Source organism: Neolamprologus brichardi, chromosome 3 (assembly GCF_056152115.1).
Source record: "Neolamprologus brichardi isolate AB-2024 chromosome 3, ASM5615211v1, whole genome shotgun sequence".
NCBI lineage: Eukaryota > Metazoa > Chordata > Actinopteri > Cichliformes > Cichlidae > Neolamprologus > Neolamprologus brichardi.
The window spans coordinates 52,972,021-52,996,839 of NC_142106.1; the positions used below are offsets into that span (position 1 = coordinate 52,972,021).

At 45.1% G+C, this 24,819-nt stretch overlaps 3 protein-coding genes across 3 annotated transcripts in view; 1 reads left to right on the forward strand and 2 right to left on the reverse strand.

Moving 5' to 3' along the window:
* Window positions 1-24,819, reverse strand: part of LOC148105800 (NACHT, LRR and PYD domains-containing protein 12-like) — a 112,443-nt gene that overhangs the window by 77,723 nt on the left and 9,901 nt on the right. The window lies entirely within an intron of this gene.
* On the forward strand, window positions 931-5,610 carry LOC148105804 (very-long-chain (3R)-3-hydroxyacyl-CoA dehydratase 4-like). Its single transcript, XM_087839033.1, has 5 exons — window positions 931-1,024; window positions 1,101-1,158; window positions 3,052-3,158; window positions 3,505-3,636; window positions 5,364-5,610. The coding sequence occupies exons 1-5, from the start codon at window positions 931-933 to the stop codon at window positions 5,438-5,440; spliced, it is 468 nt and encodes a 155-aa protein (XP_087695159.1). The 3' UTR covers window positions 5,441-5,610.
* Window positions 5,528-16,019, reverse strand: LOC148105805 (focadhesin-like). The gene is made up of 19 exons (XM_087838965.1): window positions 15,814-16,019; window positions 14,814-15,052; window positions 14,648-14,737; window positions 14,266-14,413; window positions 13,680-13,799; window positions 13,481-13,603; window positions 13,299-13,376; window positions 12,929-13,000; window positions 12,712-12,814; window positions 12,533-12,613; window positions 12,333-12,461; window positions 12,143-12,258; window positions 11,527-11,787; window positions 8,772-8,861; window positions 7,825-8,002; window positions 7,610-7,707; window positions 7,129-7,380; window positions 6,963-7,038; window positions 5,528-5,745 (listed from the first exon to the last, which is right to left on the reverse strand). The coding sequence occupies exons 1-19, from the start codon at window positions 15,889-15,891 to the stop codon at window positions 5,672-5,674; spliced, it is 2,406 nt and encodes an 801-aa protein (XP_087695091.1). The 5' UTR covers window positions 15,892-16,019; the 3' UTR covers window positions 5,528-5,671.

The window sequence follows — 24,819 nt, forward strand, 5'->3', positions numbered from 1 at the left end:
AGCATTTATTCCATTCAAGGACCCGAAGCTTCATAAAGCACCCCTCCAATAGCCAAACCCACCTGTTCTCTGATTGGATTGTTAAATTTGTGATTGACATGACATTGGCCAATCAGATGAAAGGAAGAAAAATAGGGACGTACTTGTAACTTGAAACTTGAGTGCAGAGTTTCACACGTATTTCTTGGCAAAGTACAAATCCTGATTTACAAGTACAAAATATTTATGACCACAATTTGAGCCCATACATCCACAGACTGATGGAGGCGGGAGAAGCTGCCTACAGTCATCAGTCAGTGGATCCACAGTAACATCGACTCTGAGTTCAGCTGCTGATCATCAACTAACTGTTTCTGTCTCATTCCCAGACTCTGATCTCACATAAAACGAAGCAGATTTATGCTGAAACTAAGCTGCACACAGCTGATGTTAGCCAGGAAAACAGTACAGACTGCTAACGTTACCTTAACATGGAGACGATCAACTGCGCCACAACATTCACGAAAGCGAAAGTAAAAGCCACGGAAGGAAACGATCAGAGAGGCGTTTGAGGGACGTTCAGCGTCAGGAACCTCAGAAACGGATCAGGCTGGAGTTTAATTCTGTTTTCATCTTTAGAAACATCTGGAAATAGTTATAAAAATGCTGCGTAATAAAGAAAAATAGTGTAGATTAGTTTGAGTTGTGTTTAGCTGAGCTGTGTCTTTAATCAAATCTAAACTGAAGAGTTCATTTTGTGGAGGAGCAGCAAGACTTTCAGTGTTACTCTCAGGAGAAAGCCTCCCAAATGTCTGTTGTCTTAATAGTGGAATTATCTGGAAAATGAACCAGTTCTTATAAGCTGCTTTTCTATATGAGCAGTCAAAGCATTTTATACAGCGTGCTTCATTCACACAAGCACTTCTTTTTCTAACAATGACACTATGATGGATGCATCGGAGAGCAAGTCGGGGTTCCATGTCTTGCCCAAGGATACCGTGGCGTGCAGACTGGAGCAGCCAGGGATCAAACCTCCAACCTTCCAGTTAGTAATTCTACCTGCTGAGCTACAGTCTGTACTTCCTGAACAACACACCCTCCTTTTGTTTCTTTATTTCCAGTAGCAACCAGGACCATAATGAACCCTGACTCAACAGACACTCAGGATCCACCTGCCCAGTAAGTCACCCACTAACTGTAACTATCAGAGCCCTGACCTTCTGCAGAGACGAGTCACACTGAACACAGCAAGTGTCCCTGCTCTCAGATACAAAATCTGCCTTTAAAAGTTCAGAGTAATGAAATCAGCAGTTCTGATTCTATAATCTGTAGTCTCACACACTTGTGCATTTTTGTTGTTTTGGTTCAGAGCTGCAGAGTAAACCGGTGGTGTGTGTGCAGCTCTTCTTCTGGAACGTCCTGGACCTCCTCCGGTATGCACCGCAGGTTTTATAAGGACGCAGCTGCGTTTGAACCCAATAATGTAGTTTTACAGTGATGCACAAACACATCAGCTTTTCAAACTTCAACTTTACTTTGATAAATCGTTTTAAAAGCACACAGGATGCAGAGCTTTAAGAAGCTTTTAGTTCCTTACAGTTGAACAGCACTCCCTGGACCTGACCTCTCAGCACTAATGCAGTTATTTTACTAATGTGTCAAACTATCTACATTTTTAAACCATGACGTCTTACTTTCCCTCTAAGGAGATGCCCAGGGCAGGAACCCTCCCCCTAAACAGCCAGTTTACATTCCAGTGTAGGATCCACTGATATCAGGTCGCAGTGGAAATATTTTTGGTTATTTCTGTGAAAAAGAAACCACTTTGTGACATGTTGAAACATGATGTTTGATTTGTCTGCTAGATGGAAAATATTAAGTTGGTGATGTCTGAAAGGGACACGCCGTAGTTCATGAACAATAACAGTAGTTATTGATAAAGTTATAACTGCACATACGCAAGAAAGGAGAAAACAAATACTTATTTCATTTAATAGTAATCGAAAAATTAAGTACATTTAAAACAAAACAAAACAGGGCAACCAAGCATATCTGACTGGAGCTTTAATGAGTTTTTATTATTTACACCAGCGGTCCCCAACCTTTTTGGCACCACAGACCGGCCTTTAAGGTGTTGCAGATAAACACAACAAAATGAAACCAGTACCAAAGATTTATTCATAACACAGGAAAAAAAACAGAGTAACAATAAAACCCTGAAACCCACAAATGTCACAGCGGCGCCTCAAACGACTCATGCACCGGCCCGTGACCCGGGCGTTGGTGTTCTGATTCATGGTGAGCACCATAACACCAGGCCTGAGGAGGGAGCGTATTTACACACACACATAATACTAATATGAACAATGATGATGTGTGTATCAGTCACACACATGGCTATGAACGTGCACACACACTCACATCGAAATATTTGAAGTGCAAACATCCACATTTGTTCCAATGTTGTGGACAGACTGACTGTTCTGAAGGCAGAACTTCAACAATGTCTCTAATAATGATAATAATAATAATAATAATAATAATAATAATAATAATAATAATGATAATAATAATAATAATAATGATAATGATAATGATAATAATAATAATGATAATGATAATAATAATAATAATGATAATAATAATAATGATAATGATAATGATAATAATAATGATGATGATGATAATAATAATAATAATAATAATAATAATGATAATAATGATGATAATAATAATAATGATAATAATAATAATAATGAGAATGATAATAATAATGATGATGATGATAATAATAATGATAATAATAATAATAATGATAATAATAAAAATGATAATAATAATAATAATAATGATAATAATAATGATAATAATAATAATGATAAAAATGATAATAATAATAATGATAATAATTATAATAATAATAATATCCTTAATGCCGTATTTGTACTACACCATATGTAGCTGCATTATGATATACGACGTGATGATTTGAGTACATTCGTAGTTCCAGTGGATTTCCAGATGCAAACATTGTTTCTCGTCCAATAAGTTGTGCCTGTGGTTTGATGACAGGTATCCTCACGAGCTGCTGTGTGTCATGGAGAAGCCGTCCATCACCATGCTGTGGGCTCGCTACACGCTCTGGATCCCCTTATACATCCTCACAGTCATCGTTGAAGGTGTTAAATCATCGAGTTTCCATCTTTTATTCCAACACACTGAAAGCTGAGCTCATAAGTACTTTGACTTCTCAACATTACGAGGTTCATTGTGTGGTCAGAGTGTTGTGTAAGGGAAGTGTTGGGAGCCAACAGGAAATGGGTTAGCCAAGCAGAGCTGATGATATGAAGCCAGGAAATGAGCACAGTGCATTCCAGCTGCAGTGAGTAACCTCTGTGCTGTAAGCAGAAGTGCTGAAGGAACGTTCTGTATATCAGCGACACACAGGCCAATAACACTGTGATAGTGAATGAAGTGAAAGCACAGCAAGTGAAGCGTTTGTTCCCCTTTTTGTTTCTCTCTCAGCTGCCACCATCTATCAGGCGCTGCCTTATGTTGAGCAAATGGCCTCCCAGTCGTGTCCACTCAACTCAACAACAGCTCCAAACAGCCACCTGCCCGTGGTGCTGGTGCTCTACCTGCCTGTCCTCACTCTTGGTAAGACGGAGAACAACACTTTGTGACATTACAGTCACCTGATGGACGTGCTGCACAGGAGCACGTTTGTTTGAGTCCAAGCTCCTCCTTTACATGTATGGTCACTGCAGTCGTCTTCAGTCAGCCACTACTTTCATTAGCTTTGGTTGTTTCAGCTTCTTTTTCCCCGCGTGGAGCCACGTTAAAGTTTTTCTCAATAAATCAGACTCACTTTTGGTGAGCATTGATGTGATTCTGTCCATATTTACACACAACTTCCCTGTGCAAATGATACTTAAAATGACTGAAAGCTCTGATACCAGTGAGGTTTTCTGAGTAATTATGTGGATTAAACTTAATAAAAGCTGTAAGATAGATTAAACTATACATTTCATACTTGCAGCATAGGCCACTGCAACGTTGCAGAGACAGTTTTACTTTTTTTTTTAGATACTGCATAATCGTTACAGAACTAAGAAATATGTTACCATTATTAGTTTTTTAACTCTTGTGGTCCTCAGTCGCTCGTCCTTGTATGTTAAACATGCTGGTTGGATGAGGGTTAATGAGACGGTTAGTCGTGCCGTTGTGAGGCTGATGAACAGCAAACACATTTAGACGAGAACCTTAACTGAGACAAAAAGATGTTAGACACAGAGGTCGGTCGCTTCACTAACACGACCTAAATCCAGCTGAACTAGAACACAGACTGAAGGAAAAGAACACAAAACGTTCTCAGGTTCTCCTGATTTGTTACTGTTGGGAAAACTACGGGTGACAGTTTCCTGAGGAAGACTAGGACGATGAAGAACAGTTACAGGCCTCACTGTCATATCATCATAGTTGGTGTCCGAGCTTTCTGACCAGGTCTGTGGTGACAACACCGAGGAGGATCTTCTTTCTGGGGATGTTAAATTGGTGTCATGAATGAAGTTACTGTGTAACTGTAGTGTAACTGTGTAACTGTAGTGTAACTGTAACTGTAGTGTAACTGTGGTGTAACTGTAACTGTAGTGTAACTGTAGTGTAACTGTGGTGTAACTGTAACTGTAGTGTAACTGTACAGTAACTGTAGTGTAACTGTGTAACTGTAGGGTAACTGTAGTGTAACTGTAACTGTTGTGTAACTGTTGTGTAACTGTAGTGTAACTGTAACTGTAGTGTAACTGTACAGTAACTGTAGTGTAACTGTGTAACTGTAGTGTAACTGTAGTGTAACTGTGTAACTGTGTAACTGTAGTGTAACTGTAGTGTAACTGTGGTGTAACTGTAACTGTAGTGTAACTGTACAGTAACTGTAGTGTAACTGTGTAACTGTAGGGTAACTGTAGTGTAACTGTACAGTAACTGTAGTGTAACTGTACAGTAACTGTAGTGTAACTGTACAGTAACTGTAGTGTAACTGTGTAACTGTAGTGTAACTGTACAGTAACTGTAGTGTAACTGTGTAACTGTAGTGTAACTGTGTAACTGTTGTGTAACTGTTGTGTAACTGTAGTGTAACTGTAACTGTAGTGTAACTGTACAGTAACTGTAGTGTAACTGTAGTGTAACTGTGTAACTGTAGTGTAACTGTGATGTAACTGTAGTGTAACTGTAGTGTAACTGTGGTGTAACTGTAGTGTAACTGTGTAACTGTGTAACTGTGATGTAACTGTAGTGTAACTGTAGTGTAACTGTAGTGTAACTGTAGTGTAACTGTAGTGTAACTGTACAGTAACTGATGTAAAACACTGTTTGGTTTTCAGGAGCCTCGCTCACAGTCGGGCAGCTGCTGAAGGAGAGGCACCACCACCTGGAGAAGTGGAACAGGAAGAGGAAGTAACATGAAGTCACAGCTCGTTGGAGTTACAGATGAAGTCGAATTTAACGATCTGCTGTAAAGAGAGAAAAGGATGTTCTAGACCCAAAATGATTTCTGTTGCACTTTTATTGACAGCACAGATTCCTACAGTACAGTTACTGTCTAACATTAAACAGCAGCTCAGACCAGCAGCCGTGTGTGTCTTTGTGTACGAGCAGCAACGCCTGAGCAGGACGCCGAGGCTCCTCTGGGCTACCAGCCGTACGCTCTGGTCCACACGGCTTTCTTCTTGAACTCTGCAGAGGACCTGAGTGCCAACAGAGCAGCTGAAAGGAACCACAGGAGAGATCAGAGAGATCAGAGAAATCAGAGGAATCAGAGAGATCAGAGGAATCAGAGAGATCAGAGGAATCTGGCTGTTCTGAAGACCAGATCATTTTTTCAGCATATCCTGCCTGTATGAACACTGATGTTTGAGTAAACCTCTCTTAAAATACCACCTGCTCTTTCCACACATTCTTTTCCAACAGTGCTGTCAGCTGAGTGTCTAATAAACATGGTGCATTAGTTCTCATGTAAAGACTGCCAGAGATGACGCCTGTTAGCAGAATGTGAAGCTCATTTGGCCAAAAACAATTACTGGTAACAAACATCACTGCAGCTGTGTATATAGAGCTGAATCACTACAGTCCCCTCTATGGTAACTTGATATTGTGAGTTAACCTGCAACAGTGCAGAGAAACTAACAGTCCAACGACCCTGTCTGAGGGACGTGGTGAGGGTGGAGCTCCGACACAACCAGGTTCATGGAGGCCATGATTGGTTGGACTGTTCTGTCTCTGTGATCACTGACAGAAATATTTCCTACATGTGTCTGAGCTGAAATTCAGGCTTCTAACCTGAATACACACATCTGCATCCACAGCAGTGCGATGTAAGCACAGAAAGACGTGCGTGGATGAGTATAAACCGCTCAGAGAAGAACAGTGCTGCATAAGAACCAGTCCATGAAACACACGATGCATTTCACAAGGAGACGCGAACATACAGGCTTTACCAGGAAGGTTTAGCTTCTGGGGCAAAACCAGTAAAGAAGAAACAACAACCCCACCTTCGATTTTAGATGGCCTATCACTTCACAGCAGAGACGCTGTCGTTCCCAGTTGCTTCCACTATGTCACCTCAACTGGAGTTTGTGTTCAGGTGCCGTCCTATCAGCAGCACAAACACCTGCTCGGGCTTATACACCTGTGGCCACCAGTGACTGAACACCTGCATTCAGTGGTTTGGAGAGGGGAGTACTTTTGGCTTTATAGTGACGTTTTTACCTCGAGGATGTAAGAACCTGACAAAACTCAGGCCAGGTCTTAATTTCAATGAGACCTGCACAAGGATGGTAATAATAATAATCTATATCTAATTAAACTGTTTAGATGTGATTTCATGAAGTACTTTATGGAGACAACAGTCTGTGTACTGCTGTGGTTCAAACAGAGTGAAATATTATGAAATGTGTAAGTAGGAAAAAGGCTGCTTTGCTCACCTCTGGCTGTGCTGACCGTTGATGCTGACACGCTCTGGTCAGGAGCTTCCATGATGCTGAGAAGCCAGTCTATGAACTGAGACACACACACGGGGTCATCCCTTCTGCACGTTTACAACGAGTGACATTTGAGCTAAAGTTCAAAGTTCACAGCACAAACACTGACCTTGGGCGTTTGGCTGCTCCAGGGCTCCTTGTCCAGGAGCCGAGGGAGGCTGTGGGACATCGCTAACAGGCACCGGGACAGGGCGCCGTCCACCGACGACTCCTCGCCATATAGACCGTGTGTTAGAGCCTGAGGCTTGGGGTCTGGCTGCCATGGAAACCACTGGACCCGGATGCCAAAGAGGAGTGGCATGATGTGGTCACTCCAGGAAACTACTGCAGCAGCAAAGAGCTGGAACAGGAAGTCGGTGGCCTGCAGAGCACACTCAGTTAGAAACACACGACACAGAATCTGCTTCCACCAACTCAGATACACAGAAGAAGCAAACAGCAGCAAGCTTTGCTCTACTGCTGATGCTCGAGAGCAGCCTCGCTGTAGTTAACACGGCACCGTCATGGTGGACCAGCATTTAGCTAAGCTCAGCTGCTGGGAGGAAGAGGAGGATGTGTGGGAGTCACATGGCGGTCACTCAGAAACATACCGATCTGGTGTCTCCACGCTGGACGTCTGTTACGCCGTAGGCAACATTTCGGATATGTCCCATCAGCTCCAGGAGCCACTCCACCCGTCTGGAGATGCCTGTGACAAAGATGCTGACTAAATGAAAACCATCATGGTAAAACACACAGGTGTCAGTCGTCTGTTAGATCAGGAGAGATCCACTTTCCACGCAGTAGGAACGCCTTCCTGTCTCACCTGTGTTGATGCTGGTTGCCAGGCGACACTGGTAAAACGTCTGCAGGAGGAGCCACCCCACTCTGCGGCTCGGCCAACCACGGAGGACCCCAGCAATGACATCATTAAGACTAAGGAGGGGCACTCGTCCCTGAGAGGTCAGGTAGGCTAAGACGAAGCAGGTCTTCTCCATTTGAGTCTAAACAGAACGCAGAGATGTTAAAGCCACAGCGCACGCTGAGCTTCAACGAACCGTCACAGACTGAATGACAGGCGTGACGTGATCACCGCACGTGTGCTGAAAGGAAGCCAGCAGAGGATCTGACAACGAGGGTCAGCAGCAGCTAAGAGGGCTTCAAACTACACACCTGTCACCATTTCATGTTTAGTTATCCCGTCTTCCTTCTCCCACCCCAACCAATCACAGCAGAGGCCCCGCCCCTCCCTGAGCCTGGTTCTGCTGGAGGTTTCTTCCTGTTAAAAGGGAGTTTTTCCTTCCCACTGTCGCCAAAGTGCTGCTCGTAGGGGGTCATATGATTGTTGGGTTTTCTCTGTATTATTACTGTAGGGTCGACCTCACAGTATAAAGCACGACTGTTGTTGAAGTGAATAAAGTAACCATGTGAGGAAGATTCCTCTAAATTACTGAAAGCTTAAATCACTATATGGTTACATTTGGTCAAACTGAACGTTTACTTAAAGTGCTCCTTTTAGAAATACACACTTGTGTAGTGGGCCCCCTGCTGGGCATCAGGAAGAATGCAGGTTTTACTGTCCACACACTGACAGCTATAAGTAATAAAGCAATATGAGCTACAGGTCACTGGAATTACTTCCATTTCCACTATGAGACCAACAACATGTCTTTGAACCTGTAAACCAAACGTACTTCTGCCCGCGCTTCAGCACATGGAAACAGTGGACGTGGTCCCTCTGTTCATTTTCTGCTGGTGTTATTAACACTGTACCTCAGAGACTTTCATGATCCTCTCAATCTCTGTGTCAGACATCTCAGACAGACACTTGGCCACGCCCACATACAGATCCACTTCATCATCCTGAAATAAATGTACAAGAAATCAAACACAAACACAAAAATTGTTATTTTTTAGTTAAAATGTGTCATTTAAACACCTTTGAACCTGTGTTCATGTGTTAAAGAGGCAAAGCTCGATGCCAGCAGGGCCCAGCAGCAGCACGAATAAAAGGCTTTAACTGTTAGACTGCTCCACACAAAGGTTTCAAAACAGACAAAGACAGCAGGTTGAAGGAGATCAGCTGATTTCACAGAAAGGTGAACAGAGCACGACTAACAGGTTCAGCTATTAGCAGCTGTTAAACTCAGGGAGCCAATGGTAGGCGACACACACCAGCACTCATATCATCAACTATATGATTCCAGCCATTCAAAAGCTGAAATGTAGCATCAAGTACCATGAAACACGAGCACTGTGCTGTTCTTCAGACTGATGAGGTTAATGATGCCACAGGTTCAGAAACATGCTGCTCAACGTAAAGACGACAGAGGATTTGGACAAAGGCTAAAATGAGTCTAACTGCCCGTGATCCTCACACAACTTTAGCTGTTTGACTGTTTTCCTGTTTCTGTTATTGTACTTTGAAAACGCTGGTCGAGATCACGCTGGTCAAGATCACGCTGGTCGAGATCACGCTGGTCTAGATCACGCTGGTCGAGATCACGCTGGTCGAGATCACGCTGGTCTAGATCACGCTGGTCGAGATCACGCTGGTCTAGATCATGTAGATCACGCTGGTCGAGATCACGCTGGTCGAGATCACGCTGGTCTAGATCACGCTGGTCGAGATCACGTAGATCACGCTGGTCTAGATCACGCTGGTCGAGATCACGCTGGTCGAGATCACGCTGGTCTAGATCATGTAGATCACGCTGGTCGAGATCACGCTGGTCTAGATCACGCTGGTCGAGATCACGCTGGTCTAGATCATGTAGATCACGCTGGTCGAGATCACGCTGGTCTAGATCACGCTGGTCGAGATCACGCTGGTCTAGATCATGTAGATCACGCTGGTCTAGATCACGCTGGTCGAGATCACGCTGGTCTAGATCATGTAGATCACGCTGGTCGAGATCACGCTGGTCGAGATCACGCTGGTCTAGATCATGCTGGTCGAGATCACGCTGGTCGAGATCACGCTGGTTTAGATCACGCTGGTTTAGATCACGCTGGTCTAGATCACGCTGGTCTAGATCATGCTGGTCTAGATCATGCTGGTCTAAATCACGCTGGTCTAGATCATGCTGGTCTAAATCACGCTGGTTTAGATCACGCTGGTCTAAATCATGCTGGTCGAGATCACGCTGGTCGAGATCACGCTGGTCGAGATCACGCTGGTCTAAATCACGCTGGTCTAAATCACGCTGGTCGAGATCACGCTGGTCGAGATCAAGCTGGTCGAGATCACGCTGGTCTAGATCACGCTGGTCCCTGTTAGCCAGAGCGAGCAGACGTGCTAGCTACAGCTGCATCATGGACCAGAGGTCATGTGACCATGGTCCAGAGGTCATGTGACCATGGTCCAGAGGTCATGTGACCATGGTCCAGAGGTCTTCTTCTATGGGCAGAATCAGCTTTAAATGGACTGCAGCAAACTGTAAACACGTCTCTGACCAGGTGCATCAAACGTGACATTCTTCCTCATGAAGAGGAGGAGGAGCAGACCCTGCATCTCTGAAGGTATGAAGGTCGTTAGTGTCTTTGGAGCTGACACACACATCTGTCTTACTACAGCCAGACTTCATCGTTACAAAGACCTGCGTCTCACCTTTCTCCAGCTGAAAACATCTGGCCTATTAAGCAGCTGTTGTCCTACATCAGACAACCTGCTCTTCAAGCAGTGCCACAGTTAGTCTGCCCACACAGACTGTTGTCAGAGGAAATGCTCTGATCAGCTCCTGTCTGCACTTCATTTACTCAGTTTATCCAGCTGACATGTCCTGTGTGTTCTGCTATGGATGTAATCAGGCTAATGCACGTGACTGCATTCTGTTTTTATGTTTGCAAACTTCATATTGTCCTAATAAACCCAGACAGCCATCCCACCAAAACATGTACAAATGTTTGCATGTTTCACTGAAGCACCCAGTTTGTATCCAAGAGTTCGACGTCTTTAACTTTTGAGTTTGACGACATCAAACGAACACTAACAGGAACCTGCTGCACATCCTGTCTGTGCACTTATTATAAACCTGACTGACATTTCTATCAGGCCTCCTCGTCCAACATCCATCAAGATAATTACGTATTACTTATGCTCGTGTCATTAATATAATAACTGAGCACAGGAAACAGATATGTGAGATACAGGCAGGGAGGGGCCAGAGCTCTGTGACCTGTTACTGTAACTGTTCCAGTTACCACTGTTGTTGTTATGATGCTGTGTTTGGTCCCTGCCCGTCGAGGTGTTCTTACAGCTGAGCTAACGATGGGCTGAAGCTGCTGTGGTGATGAGAAGAGCTCATTTCCAGCCGAGCTCCGGTGACTGAAGCTCTGCACACCTACAGCAGCATCTGTCACAGCTTCTTGCTTTGAATAAAATGGGTTTATGCTCCTGTTCGTGTCTCTGGGTGGATGGGAACATCAGAGGATATCACGATCCCCGAGCGTAAAACCAGGGACAGAGCCACGCATCAAAGAAAAAGCTTCTACGTGTCAGTGATAACAGTCAGCAGCTACACTGCACCTGGATTCGGTCGGGCAGGAAGGTGAAGATCTTCTCCGTGGCAGAGCAGAGGATGGTCCAGCAGCTGCTAGAGGGGTTTGGGAGGGCCATGGCCTGAGCCAGGCCCCGCAGCACAGAGCGACACAGGGACGCGCGCTGGGGTCGGAGGTCCTCCTCAAACTGCTGCACCCCCAAACTCTCCACATACACCTGCAGCTTGTCCTCAGTCACGTGCTTCATCCACGAGCCCAGAGTCTCATAGAGGTGGGCCCGGGTCTGGTACTGGGGGAGACAGACAGCCAGTAAGGATCTCTGAAGCCTTCATCATTGTACTGGACTCAGCACGCTCTCCTACAGCAGAGACAGACTGGATGTGTGTCGTGGTTAAAGAGCATCTGTTCAGCTTTAGAAGCCAAACGCTGTTTATTCAGACATTTCTTCAGCTGCTGTACGACTGAGAAACAGCTGAGCTCAGAGGTGAGGCAGTAGATGCTCCTGTTTCTGTTAAGAACACCTAAAGAAACCTGTTCAAATATAAGCTGGATATCAAGAAACAACAGATTCAAGTGGACCAGCCTATAAACCTGATGGAGACTGAATATCAGCTGTCACAGCGCTAATACCCAACTGAACTTACACTGAGACTGTGGACCAGGGGAGGCGACAACCAGGAGCCCAAAAACAGAGCAGCGCTGTGGGAGGACTGGGTCTGACAGGCTGCCAGGACAACACACTGATGCTGCACATCCTCTCCTACAAAACACAACAACAACATCGACTGAACAGGATCTGTGGCTTCACGGACAGCACTGAGCGACAACTCTTACCAAAGCTCATCCTCATTAAAGGAGAAAGAGCGGCGCTCCAGTTGATGGGCGGATACTGGAAAGAGGCGCCGACTGACGCCAAAGCGGTGAGAGCGGTCTTAACCAGGCCTGGATGGGAGGACTGAGGACCTGCGCCCAGAGAGAGACGATGTTACAGAGTTACAGCTTCAAACACAACGACCTCTGTAGATGTCACAAACCTTTTTGTCCAGCTTCTGTGACGAACTCCGTCGTGGATCTGACGACACTTTTCTCTGAGAGGTAACTGAAATCTGGAGGAACTGGGAGTTGGATCAAAGTAGTTAGTGCCCAGTAGATCATTTTAAAGTGTTACTAACGCTGCATCCAGCTCTGCTCCGCCCACTGACTCCTGTGTTACCTGCTGTGTGACTGTGACTGCTGGACATGTGGGCCAGGTGCAAATGTCCCAGCAAACAGGCGCTGTTGGACTGCAAACCGATGGCTCCAGAGAACGTGATGATCTGCAACCAAAGAGCCGACAAGTGGCTGAAACAGACGCTCTGAGGAGCGAGCAGAGGGGAGAGTATCGTGTGTAGTAATCAGAGTAAAGTAATATGTGATAAGTAAACTCTTACCTGTGTGACGGCCCGAATAACTTCATTCAGCCTGTTCTGCTGCTTGGACACGAGCTCCGTCTCGCTCTTCAGCTGCATCAGAGGAGAATCAGCATCACTGTCGCTAACTTCAGCTGCAACTAAAGGTGTGTTTGCATCTCTTTATGAACACGGGGACGCTTCACATGGCTGCACAGAAGACACAGATCTGCATCCATCACATCTTTTTAAATACTGGGTTTGCCAGTGTGTTCCTATGGTAACCATGGTGATTCCTCAAACCTTACAGGGTCACATGAGCTCGATCATCTATGGCTCCACATGCTTGAAACCACAAAGACATCCTCAGAAACACAACAGCAGGTGATAACATGAAGCTGCAGCGTCTTACCTGAACGAGGTAACTCTCTGATCCCACCAACGCCACCAGCCCGTTGACAGCAGCCAGCCGCTGCATGGTGGGACAGCCCTGTAACACAAAGGTCAGCGCTGGGACCCCAAACATCCTTTCACGTGATTGGACATCGTTTACATGAACATTTAGGCTGAGATGTAGAAAGTGAGGTTTTGTACCTCAGCCAGTAAGATTTTGATCCAGGCTGCGAGCAGGTGAGGGTGGATGTGCTCTGCTTTGCCGTGGCCGCACACCGACAGCCCGTGGACCGCTAACCCCAGAGCCAGGGAGAAGCCCGGGGTCTGGGGACACAGGGTCATCAATGAAACCACAAAGAGCTGCTGGAGCCAGAATGACCCCATCAGCTCTCCTACTGACCTGCTGGCTCTCCTCAGTCAGGCTGCGCAGCGTGTCCGTGACCTCCTCGGCCTTGGCGGCGTCAATAAGACCTGCGCTGAACGCTGAGACGCTCACACACGCCACAGAGTACGCCAACACCTGCACACACACACATGTGAAGGTTAGTGAAAACTTTATACGGCACAGTTTTCAACCTTCACCCCACACTGGCCGTGCAGCGTCTCCACCTTGGACAGTAAACAAAGCTTATCTGTGTTACACACTTTTTATTTGCTCTACAAGGTCACGACGACACGTTTTCACAGCTTATAGAAGCCGAATCTGTTCCAATCGTACGGTAAACATCATAATATACACATTTTAGTGCTTCGAGGTCATAGGTCAAAGTTCACACATCAGCATCAGGCTCAAAGTTTTAGCTCTTGTTTCATGTTCATGTAGCAGAAACTGTCTTTAGTAGATAATTCATCAAAACGACTATTTCAGCTTCTTCTGTCACAAACGTGTCTGAGCAGAGTTACAATCACAGACTTGTTCCTGCGTCAGAGACTTCAGGACCTCGGCTCTGGCGTCAGTGTGCGAGTCGTGTGCAGGGCTGCTGTACCTCCTGCACCATGCGTCCTCGTCCACTGCAGTCTTGCAGGTTGGCCAGCAGCTTGTCGAGTGTCAGGCTGACACGGACATGTCGACTCCTCTGTCCGCTGCTGCAGAAGGCAGACAGCACTAGACCCAGACCCAGTATACAGCCAGTGCTGAGGAAAGAAGGCGAGAACATGGAAGAGCACATTTAATATGCTAACCCCTGTTTCACTGTTGAATATTAACTCCTAACAAGCTTCCAGATGTGTCTGTTGAAAAAGAGTAAATGTGCCAAACGAGCTCTTTTATTGAGCAGCAGAAATGCAGCCTTGGTAACGGCTGAATCTTCCAGCTTCCTACCAACCATGTGATGTCAGTTTGCTCTCTGCAAACACGAGAGGACGTACTTGTATTCCAGGTTGGGGTTGAAAGAGGAACTTTCCAGAGCATCCAGAGGGCCGAAGAGGAGATCAGCATCCTTCTGAGCAGACTCATCACTGACAGAGGACACAGGCAGTCAGTAAGCGTTACGCTGTTGCTTCACATCAGAATCTCCTCCTGCAGACTCTGTACCTGAGGCGCTGGTGCAGCAGGGTGGACAGCACCATGCCGAGACCGAGCCCGGAGTGGAACTGGACGGCCTGGGAGTCGTCTGCGGTGGGGGAGCCCGGGAGGCCGGCCCGCAGTGCCGACAGGATGTGGGTCAGACCGTCCCGCTGCCACACCACGAGCACGGAGACGAGCAGCGACAGGGCGAGGCTCGCACAGGAGCGCGCTATGGTGCTCGCTGTGTTCTCACCCGAGTAGGAGCGCTGAGGAGGCAGCACAGGGTGAAAGTAATCAATGCAAGAAAGCAACTTTATATTCACAACAACTGTGCAGCCAACAGCAACATGTGTTAGAGAGCAAAGACTCGCTGAGCTGTGAGAACCACGTTTACTGGAATATTGATGCTAATACACTCCAGCTGGTTTACGTGTCGATGCAGCGATGTTTCAGGCTTGTTTTGCTTCTTTTTGTGAGAAAGTCATCAAAATAAAGTTGTTTTTGCTTCACTGCATGCTCGGGATAAAGTGCAGCTTCAAACATCTCTGAAGCCATGGGGATGCATTAGTGCCGCTAGCACGTCTGCACGTCTGGAAAGGCACCGAGTGCTGAAAGTGTTAGCACAGGTGCTAAAGACAGTCAGCGGCTCCCCTCACTCACACTGATGAACACTTTCAGAGCTCAGAGTGATAAAAGCTGCTCCACACTAACAAATCCAACAGTGTTAATCTGACACACACGCTGGTGTTGCAGCTACAGCAGCCACATCAGCGTCTCTGAACCACAGCAGCCAGCAGGCTGCAGTTAACAGACGGACAATCACACGGAGCTCGTGTTTATTTAGAATAACATGTGGTTTATGGGGCAGGTGAATCACTGCATGTTTACTTTTGAGGGTCAGTAAAGTGTTCATAGTGTGAGGCTCAGAAACAGCTGATTCTGTTTCATCACGTCACTGTCACGACTCTTAAAGAACTCGAATCATCTGCCAATCACGGTTTCTTATGTAAAAGCTGATGAAACTCACGTGTAGAAACCAGGGGAAAACTCGTCCTTTGGACTTGAAGCTGCTGCTGCTGATGCTGAGCAGGGTGTCCAGCACCATGGTCAACCAGCTTCCTGTGGCCACGAACTCTGGTCCAGCCTATCGAGTCCAACAGCACTGAGCTCAGCATCTCTATGATGATGAAATAGCAAACACACTGTGTAACAGGACCCTGCGGCGTCTCACCCCCAGGCTGCCGTCACCATCAGTGGGCAGGTTGCTCTCATACTTCGCCAGAACAGCGGCGAGGCCGCTCAGAGCCAAGATGGCGTTTCCCTGAACAACAGGACTGTCCCTGAAACGACCCACAGAAAGTCACAGCGCTCACATCAGGTTACTCTGCTCACCAAACGTTTCCTATGAAACAGAGCGAGCAGGGGACTCACTTTGTAGCAGCTTTGATGACATCTGCCAGCTGATCTCTGGCCCTGTGTCAGAAAAATAATAACAACACATTAAAAAGATGAAGAACGTGATGAAGATGGTGACCAGTGTCTGTTAAAGCAGTGATGCACATCAGCACTTTAGTCTATTTACAACCGTAATACAAAAACATCAGGACGGCGTCTCACATGTAAATGAAACAGGATGATTTACAGATTAAATGTAATCACATGTTTAAACTGAGAAAAACTAACATTTTAGGGGAAACTAAGTCTGGAGAACGTAAGTTTGATGGTGTAGCGCTGAGACAGACGCCGTAGCATCTTTGTAACAGTCTGTAAATGTCTTCGACTGGACCTTGGGACAGGAATGTCCTCCTGTTCTTGTCCGAGGAGCTAAAATCCTGGATCAAAGTCCTGGGTCTTCTTTGGTGGATTGTTTGCTTCCCTCCATGCTTTCTAAATAAGTCTCCGCTCCAATTCATCCCACAGATGTTCTGCTGGGTCAAAGTCAGGACTCTTTGTAGGCCAGTCAGGTTCTTCCTGTGCACACGTTCATGTTGGGAGCAGGAAATCCTCCCAAATGTCTTGGTATTTGGAAGTATTAAGAATTCCTCTCAGCAGAACTAAGTAGCCGAGCCCAACCTCTAAAAACAGCCCCACTATCATCCCTCCACCACCAAAGTCAGACGAGTATCAGTCTCCTGATAACTGCTGAACCAGACTCCTCCATCGGACTGCGAGACGCAGAAGCGTGAACACGACATTTTCCAACGATGCTTGTTCCGATCACGACAGCGTCCAGGAACTTCCTGAGCTCCTGACAGCGAGCCACAGACTTTATACACCTGTGACTGACAGGCCTGAAAACCATGATTCACTTTCTTCATGGTCAGGAGGGAGAGCAGGTCGTCTACTGGTCAGGAGGTTGCTGCTTCAGAACCAGTTATTTTGGCTACATAGTGCAGGTGTTACCACAAAGTGTTGATGTAAAGTTTGGTCCACACAGCAGGGAAACACACACACTACAGTCATTACAGTAAGATTAGAGACCTTGTACAAAAGCACTACCATTTATATACACACAGTCTACACATATACAAGCAAGTATGAGTGTGGTTCTCACCACAGCCAGGCACAGTGATGCTTGTACTGCAGCTCCTGTGGATCCTCTTTGCCTTGTTTCTGGAGCATCTCTAACTCAGCACGTCGACCCTGCCAACAGAAACCAAACCCTGAGAGGCCTTTACTGTAAGATCAGAGGCCTTTACTGTAAGATCAGAGGCCTTTACTGTAAGATCAGAGGTCTCTGAGGCCTTTACTGTAAGATCAGAGGCCTCTGAGGCCTTTACTGTAAGATCAGAGACCTTTACTGTAAGGTCAGAGGCCTCTGAGGCCTTTACTGTAAGGTCAGAGGCCTCTGAGGCCTGTGGAGGACAGACTGGCTGACATTTGTGTTGTGTAGGTTCCAGTTAGGCAAGTGTCCTGCTCTCAGACACAAAACCTGCCTTTAAAAGTTCAGAGTAATGAAATCAGCAGTTCTGATTCTATCATTTGTAGTCTCACACACTTGTGCATTTCTGTTGTTTTGGTTCACATCGGTTGATTTTCTGCTGTAAACAACTAAAGAGAACATTTTCTAAACCTTTGAGTGTCCATCAGGATCCTGTAGAAACAGCTTCCATGTCAAAGATCAATATTCTGGATTCTGTTTAGAAAGAAAAAGATTTTTAGAAAATTCTCTAAAGAATTCAACATCTGTTTTGTTTTCTACTATTTATTTATTTTTTTAAGTCACTCTAGCACAGATTTCTTTAGTCACGTCTTTCTGTGTCTTCCATACAAACATTAAACATGCAAACACTCAACACAGCAACACTGAAAGCATTTGAATGTAACTTTCATTCAAATCAAACTTTATACACAATTACAATAATGGAACAAAAGACAATCTAAACATTAAAACACTACAGCCACTGAAGAAACAAATAAAACCAATCACAATCAACATCAAAATATGATCATAGAAAAACAGAAGAAGAAGATGACAGCTCCAGCACCGCCCACGACCCTGAAAAGGAGATGTGGAAGCAAACGGATGGATGGAAAAATAGAAGAGACATATCATACAATTCATATACGTTCATGTGATATCTTTGGGTTCAAAAAACCCAATAACCTTGAATCCTTCTTTTAAATTACATTTAAATTTCAGCTGGCAGCAAAAAATTTAATCAGAAATGAACCACAAATAATCTGCAGCTTCATCAATGTGACGCTGAGTTTCTGACTGAAATTATATGTAGTTTCTAAAATAGAAGAGACATATCATACATCATATATCATCAGAGTGTTTCTCTAACAGCAGGAGCCTCTTTACACTCAGCTTCACACAGACGAGCTGAGGAATGATCAAGCAAACAACAGCATATCCTGATATGAGGCTCACAGATCAGGATCAATACAACACGTAGCAACCGACATTGATGTTGCCATGGTAACCACTGCCATATATAGTATTTCTGTTACCTCACTTGTCTTAAACATCAACGCTGGCTGTTTTTCATTTTACTAATGAGTCCACTCTCTTCCCTCACTTTCGTCTCTTCCTCGTGTTTGAGCTCCTCTCAGAGAGGATTTAAGAAAGAGCTTTGATGATGGCTGTAGCTCAGGAGATAGAGCAAGGCATCTAATGATCAGAAGGTTGGTGGTTCAATCCCTGACTGCTCCAGCTGGCACACAAAGTGTCCTTGAGCAAGACACTAACCCTCTCCGATGCATCCATCAGAGTATGAACGTGTTAAACAAGAATCAGTCCATTCACCATGGAAATATCAAAGTAGAAAGTGATGTCAGTTATGATTGGCTGCACAGCTGGATCACATGACCGGGTGAGTGGTACAAATAACAGGAAGCTTCTCTTGTGGCTTTAATAATCATTTGAATTGATAACTTATGATTTACAGACTGTTCTTTATCTTTTCATTGTCGTCTGAAACACAGAAAAATATCAATGTTGGAAAATATGACATTTATATCTAGTTTCTAAAGGATGGTTTAATTCTCCAAAGGCCACCACAGACATGACAAAGTTATTTCATCATTATAATGCACAAAGACAAAAATCAGGATGAGCCCTGCTGCTCACCAAACTTGTGTTGAATCATAATTTGTGAATCATTTAGTTTAAAACATCAACTGACTGAATCCATGAATCTCATCATGTGTTTCTGAGTGAAAGACACAGACATGTACAGACTGAACTGTTTCTCTAACAGGTAAGACTAACACAGAGTCACTGACTGTTGATTCAAACTTCTTTCCAAAAATCTTGCACTCTTCTGCAAAAACGTCAAATGACCCAATGGATCCCAGAACCCAAATCCAGGATAAAGAGGTTCAGTGAATGTGGTGTGGAAGGTGTGGAGGTGGATCAGAGAGTCAGAGGAGACTCTGTAGAAGGACAGAGTGCCAGCAGGACAGTCCACATACACTGCTACTCTGTTAGAGACAGAGGAGGAGGAGGAGGAGGAGGAGGAGATGTGTGTTTGTCTGTTATTGTGCCACACAGAGGAACCACGATAAGAGCAGCAAAGACTCCAGGACTGATCATTTCTACCAAACACACACTCATCACTGTCTCCTTTCCTTTTGATTCCTCTGTAACTCACTGATATCCAAGCCCTCCACGTCCACTCGACCTCCCAGTAACAGCGACCAGTCAGACCATCTCTACACAGCAGCTGAGGATAAACATCAAATCTGTCTGGATGATCAGGATATGACTGATACCACACACTCTCCACATGTGTCACCTTCCTGTTGTTGTCAGACAGTTTGAGCCATTTGTTCACTGTGTTTGTGTCGATTGTGAGTTGACAGGAATCTGATGGAGAGAACAAACACAATCCAGCTGCAGTTATTGATCCATCATCTGTTCATTGACACTTTGATGATGACTCCTGACATGATGAAGATGGTTGAATGTGTGCTGCTTTGTTTTCATGAATCCCATTAAAAACACACTTACACTTCCTCAGACCTGGTCTCAACCATCGGACTCCAGCAGGCTCCACCCTGAAAGGAGGAGGGGGGTCAGAGTAGCACAGTCAGCATGCACACATGGACATTACATGGCTCTCATACACACACTGTTACACACTGATAAAGGAACAGTCCAACATTTTGACACATAAATGTTTCAACTTCAAAAGAGCAAAACTCATAATCACATCACATTTAATCTCCTTTATTAAGCACGATGTCCAGGGAGCATTGACATGTGCCACAGTCAAGGTTCAACACACTGTGACATTCATGCTGTCAGGGAGTGGCTGCATATTAAATGTAAAGACTGGGACTGGCTACAAAAACTGATTCAGTACAGGTAGAGTGCAGCAGCCAGTGCATCACATATTTTGAGCTAATGCAGCGGTCATCACACCACATACTGCTTTCTATGTAAAGGAGCCTTCATTCTCAGATTAGGGCTGTTTGTGACCATAAAGTCTGTCTCACAAGGGCAGCCACTGGTCCAGGCGAGGATGCCTCCACAGTGGGATGTCTGAGGGTGCAGACATGGGTGAAGTTAGGACCAGGTGCCAGTGGACCTGTGGACCTCTGGAGATAGGAGTTATTGTTTCACTCCACCAAAAGCAGAGAGAAAGATGTTTATTAATAATCCTTCTAATTAATAAATGCTCTGTAGAGCAAATTTGTTGAAGGTAAACAAACATAAATGATGGAAACAGCATCAACCAATCACAATGCTGCACTCTTGCAGGAGGAGGTTGTGATTTGATGCATGTGATGAATATATTTATTTCTTATTCTCCTAACAGGAAAATTATCTTTTATTTTTGTATATTTATACTAACATAAGTGCATTTAAAGGCTCGTCATCTTGATTTATTTATTCAGAAATGATATCAAACAATAAAACAGGGAAACCCTGAATTAAATGACACAATTCTTGGTCATTGATGGTTACAGCTAACAGTGTCTCTGGGACCACTTTTGACAGCATTTGACTGAAGTGCTGGTTGGCTGCAGGGCCACCATGAAGGCTCTTTCTGGAGCTCTCAGTGCTGCAACACATACCCCTCCGGCTACATACTAACACGTTTTAGTTTGAAAACGCCTTGTTTTCCACCACTTGTATTCACGATCTCGTTCTTTCGGTCACTACCCACAGCTCGTGGCCATAGCTGAGGGTCGGGGCGTAGATCGACCGGTAAATTGAGAGCTTCGCTTTTACACTCAGCTCTCTCTTCACCACGACGGACCGGTGCAGCGTCCTCATCGCTGCAGCCGCTGCACCAATCCGTCTGTCGATCTCTCCCTTCTCCCATCGCTCATGAACAAGACCCCGAGATACTTGAACTCCTCCAGTTGGGGCAGGAAGCCGACCCTGACCCGGAGTGGGCACTCCACCCTTTTCCGGGTGAGGACCATGGCCTCAGATTTGGAGGTGCTGATTCTCATTCCCACCGCTTCACACTCGGCTGCGAATCGTTCCAAGGCAAGCTGGAAGCCTTCACCCGATGAAGCCAACAGAACCACATCATCCGCAAAAAGCAGAGATGAGATCCTGAGACCACCTAAGTCAGGGGTCAGCAGCCATTTGGACCCGGTTTCCATGCAAAAGAAAACTCTGGGAGCCGTAAATGCTTTTTGACATTTAAAATGAAGATAACACTGCATATATTGTGTTTTACTTTTATGCTTTGTGTGAACAACTAAGGTGTGTTGCTTAAATCCATGAAGTGCTACAGAGAAAATTACATTTTATTTATGTAAGTAACACATTTTGAACTTTTAAAGAAATATAACAAAAGGAAAGACACCCAGCTGAACTAAAATGATCCAGCAAACAAAAACTGTTGTGAGCAGCCACCCTCATATCTCCTTTGGGCTTTTGGAGCCTTGACCTGACTTTTAAAAAGTAATTTGAAAAAAAGCACTATGCTGCTAAAAGATGAAAAATAGATATTTGCAAAATTCTGCCTAAATATGTATTTTACCTGGTTAATGTGTGTGGCGGGGCGTGGTCTGCAGCGGCGCTGCAGGGGAGGCGGACGCACCTGAGCGGCACCCGCAATCAGCCTCGCTGCCTTAACGTCTGTGCTCTCTCTGCTGTTGTGTTGGTGTGTGTCGGGCTGTGAGCTGCAAAGCTACAGCCGGCTATGTGCGTACAGCAACTGTGTGTGAAAAGTGGTCAATAAAGAGATGCTGAAAAGCGTGTTCATGCAAACATCGTCGGGTCTGCCGTGATATGTTTACAATGGGACTTCTGGTCACAGCGTCTGCAAATCAGGGCTGTATGAAGTCACTTTCATCTTTACGCAGGACTGTAAGCTGTCATCTGTGAGGCGTGAGCGGTGTTTGTTTTTAACATAGTTCATGGTGGAAAACAGCTGCTGACATAATGTGGATCCGAAGATCTATAACTGGCCTGCCTGGGATTGAAAGTCTCGATAAATGCGCGGCGTTTCGGCGGGTACACCGGCTTCCGCGAGTGTGACAGATATTTTGAGCGATGAAGAAATAATAGAATATAATTTTATTTTTATACTTCAATATCACAATAATCTTCCAATTTAGAACTACAAGTTAAAAAAGAACTAACATAAATAAAATACACTTCAGCTGAATACTTCTAATTTATTTTCCCGGAGCCGCACTATAAGGACTAAAGAGCCGCATGCGGCTCCGGAGCCAACCCCTGACCTAAGTGAAACCACTTGGCTACGCCTCGAAATTCTGTCCATAAAAATTATAAACATAATCGTGACAAAGGGCAGCCCTGGCGGATCCATCACCCACCTGGAACGAGTCCGACTTATTGCCGGCTGTGCGGACCAAGCTCTTGCAACGGTCGTATAAGGACTGAATGGCCCATAGCAATGGGCCAGTCACCCCATACTCCCGGAACACCCCTCACAGGACTCCCCAAGGGACACGGTCGAATGCTTTCTCCAAGTCCATAAAACACATGTAGACTGGTTGGGCAAACTCCCATGCGCCCTCGAGTATCCATGAGACGATAAAGAGCTGGTCCAGTGTTCCAAGACCAGGACGAAAACTGCATTGTTCCTCCTGTAACCAAGCTTCGACTAACGGTCGGACTCTCCTCTCCAGCACCCTGGCATAGACTTTCCCAGGGAGGCGTTTTCGCTCAAGGAAAACGCTGTGTTTTGAACATGCTCTCGAAAATGCATACATTTGAAAACGGTGCTTTCCCTTCGCAGTGTGGACAGCAAAAACGCAGACTTGAAAATGATGACACCTTTTTAGTCATGTGATGCAGTCATGTGACCAATTAAACAAAGATAGGGCGTTATACAACAGTTGTTTTGTTTGCTCTCATTTTTGACAGCCCTATTAAAGGTTAATATCAGTCTGTACATGCTCCAGATAACTTTTCTTTAAATTCTGTAACTCTCACTCGCTTTTGCAACTTTGTACTTTTGTGTTACTCACAGCAACAACTCCACCTCATTGTTAGTCCATTTAAAAACTCTGTGCTTTTCCTCATTTTGCTGCGACGTTTCAACGAGCCGGAAAGTAAATAGACGTCAGACAGAAATGAGGCAGGCCGGATCTTCTTGCGTTTCATGCATGCGCAGGACTGCAACATAAGCGTTTTTCGGCCGTTTCAATGTGGACACACAACCTTGTGAAAACGACTGAAAACAATAGCGTGGACGCGGAGCATTTTCAGACGAAAACACCGTTTTCAAATCCATCTGGGCTAGTGTGGACGTGGTCTCAGTGGCACAGCACATATCCTGCAGTGCAGGCTGCAGGGTAACAGGACCAGTGGTTGTCCTTGCTAGATTGGCTTTACAGTCAAAAACACCCACTGGTCTGGGCCTAACACCCAACCAGTGACCTGGTTTCCTCCACCAGCTCCATCCCTTTGTTTCTTAATCTTTGCTTTCTGTTAGCAATGAATGACTGATTTGAATGATTGATTTATATTATATTTAGTGCTGTCAACATTAACCCGTAATTACGGCGTTAACGCTGCAAATTCTCATTAACAAGTTAACGCAGATCAGCCCGATGAGGGCTTACACGGCGTTGAAGCGTTAATGCAGCTTAACGCGTTAATGTTGACAGCACTCATTATATTATAATTTGACTTTGAATTTCAAGGTTGATCGACCAAAGCTAATTCACTTTGACTGCATTCTATTTTTCTGTTGTTTTCTACTAACTATTATCACAAAGTCCAGAAGATCAATTTGATATTTTAGCACAAACAAGTTTCAGTAGTAAACGCTCAGAAGCAGCAAACTAGCAGTGCAAAATAGCCCATTTTAGTAGGTGGCCAGTTAAGTTGAGTGACCTAGTAATCCATTTACTTTTACTAATATGTTTTTCTAAGCTGGGGAAACAACTTCCCCCTAATTCTAGTTTATGCTGGGCCAGGCTAAACATGTCCTGGACATGGTCTCTGCACACAGATAAAACTTAAAATAAATAAAGAGAGTGAAAATGTCAGTTCCTTTCCAGAGATCAGTTTGAACAGGCTGCACCGTTGTTCCTGACAGAGATTTTGTCCTTTGAGACCCCATACAGACATCTACTGTTTAAGTTA

What these genes read in the sequence shown, in the direction of transcription:
- LOC148105804 (XM_087839033.1), top strand. Translation starts at nt 931, where the DNA reads ATGCATCGGAGAGCAAGTCGGGGTTCCATGTCTTGCCCAAGGATACCG. An exon ending in ATCAAACCTCCAACCTTCCA is followed by an intron (nt 1,025 to 1,100) that starts GTTAGTAATTCT and finishes CTTTATTTCCAG; the next exon opens with TAGCAACCAGGACCATAATG. An exon ending in CCTGCCTGTCCTCACTCTTG is followed by an intron (nt 3,637 to 5,363) that starts GTAAGACGGAGA and finishes TTTGGTTTTCAG; the next exon opens with GAGCCTCGCTCACAGTCGGG.
- LOC148105805 (XM_087838965.1), bottom strand. Translation starts at nt 15,891, where the DNA reads ATGGTGCTGGACACCCTGCTCAGCATCAGCAGCAGCAGCTTCAAGTCC. An exon ending in TTTAATGAGGATGAGCTTTG is followed by an intron (nt 12,259 to 12,332) that starts GTAAGAGTTGTC and finishes TGTGTTTTGTAG; the next exon opens with GAGAGGATGTGCAGCATCAG. An exon ending in AGCGTGGAGACACCAGATCG is followed by an intron (nt 7,381 to 7,609) that starts GTATGTTTCTGA and finishes TGTGCTCTGCAG; the next exon opens with GCCACCGACTTCCTGTTCCA.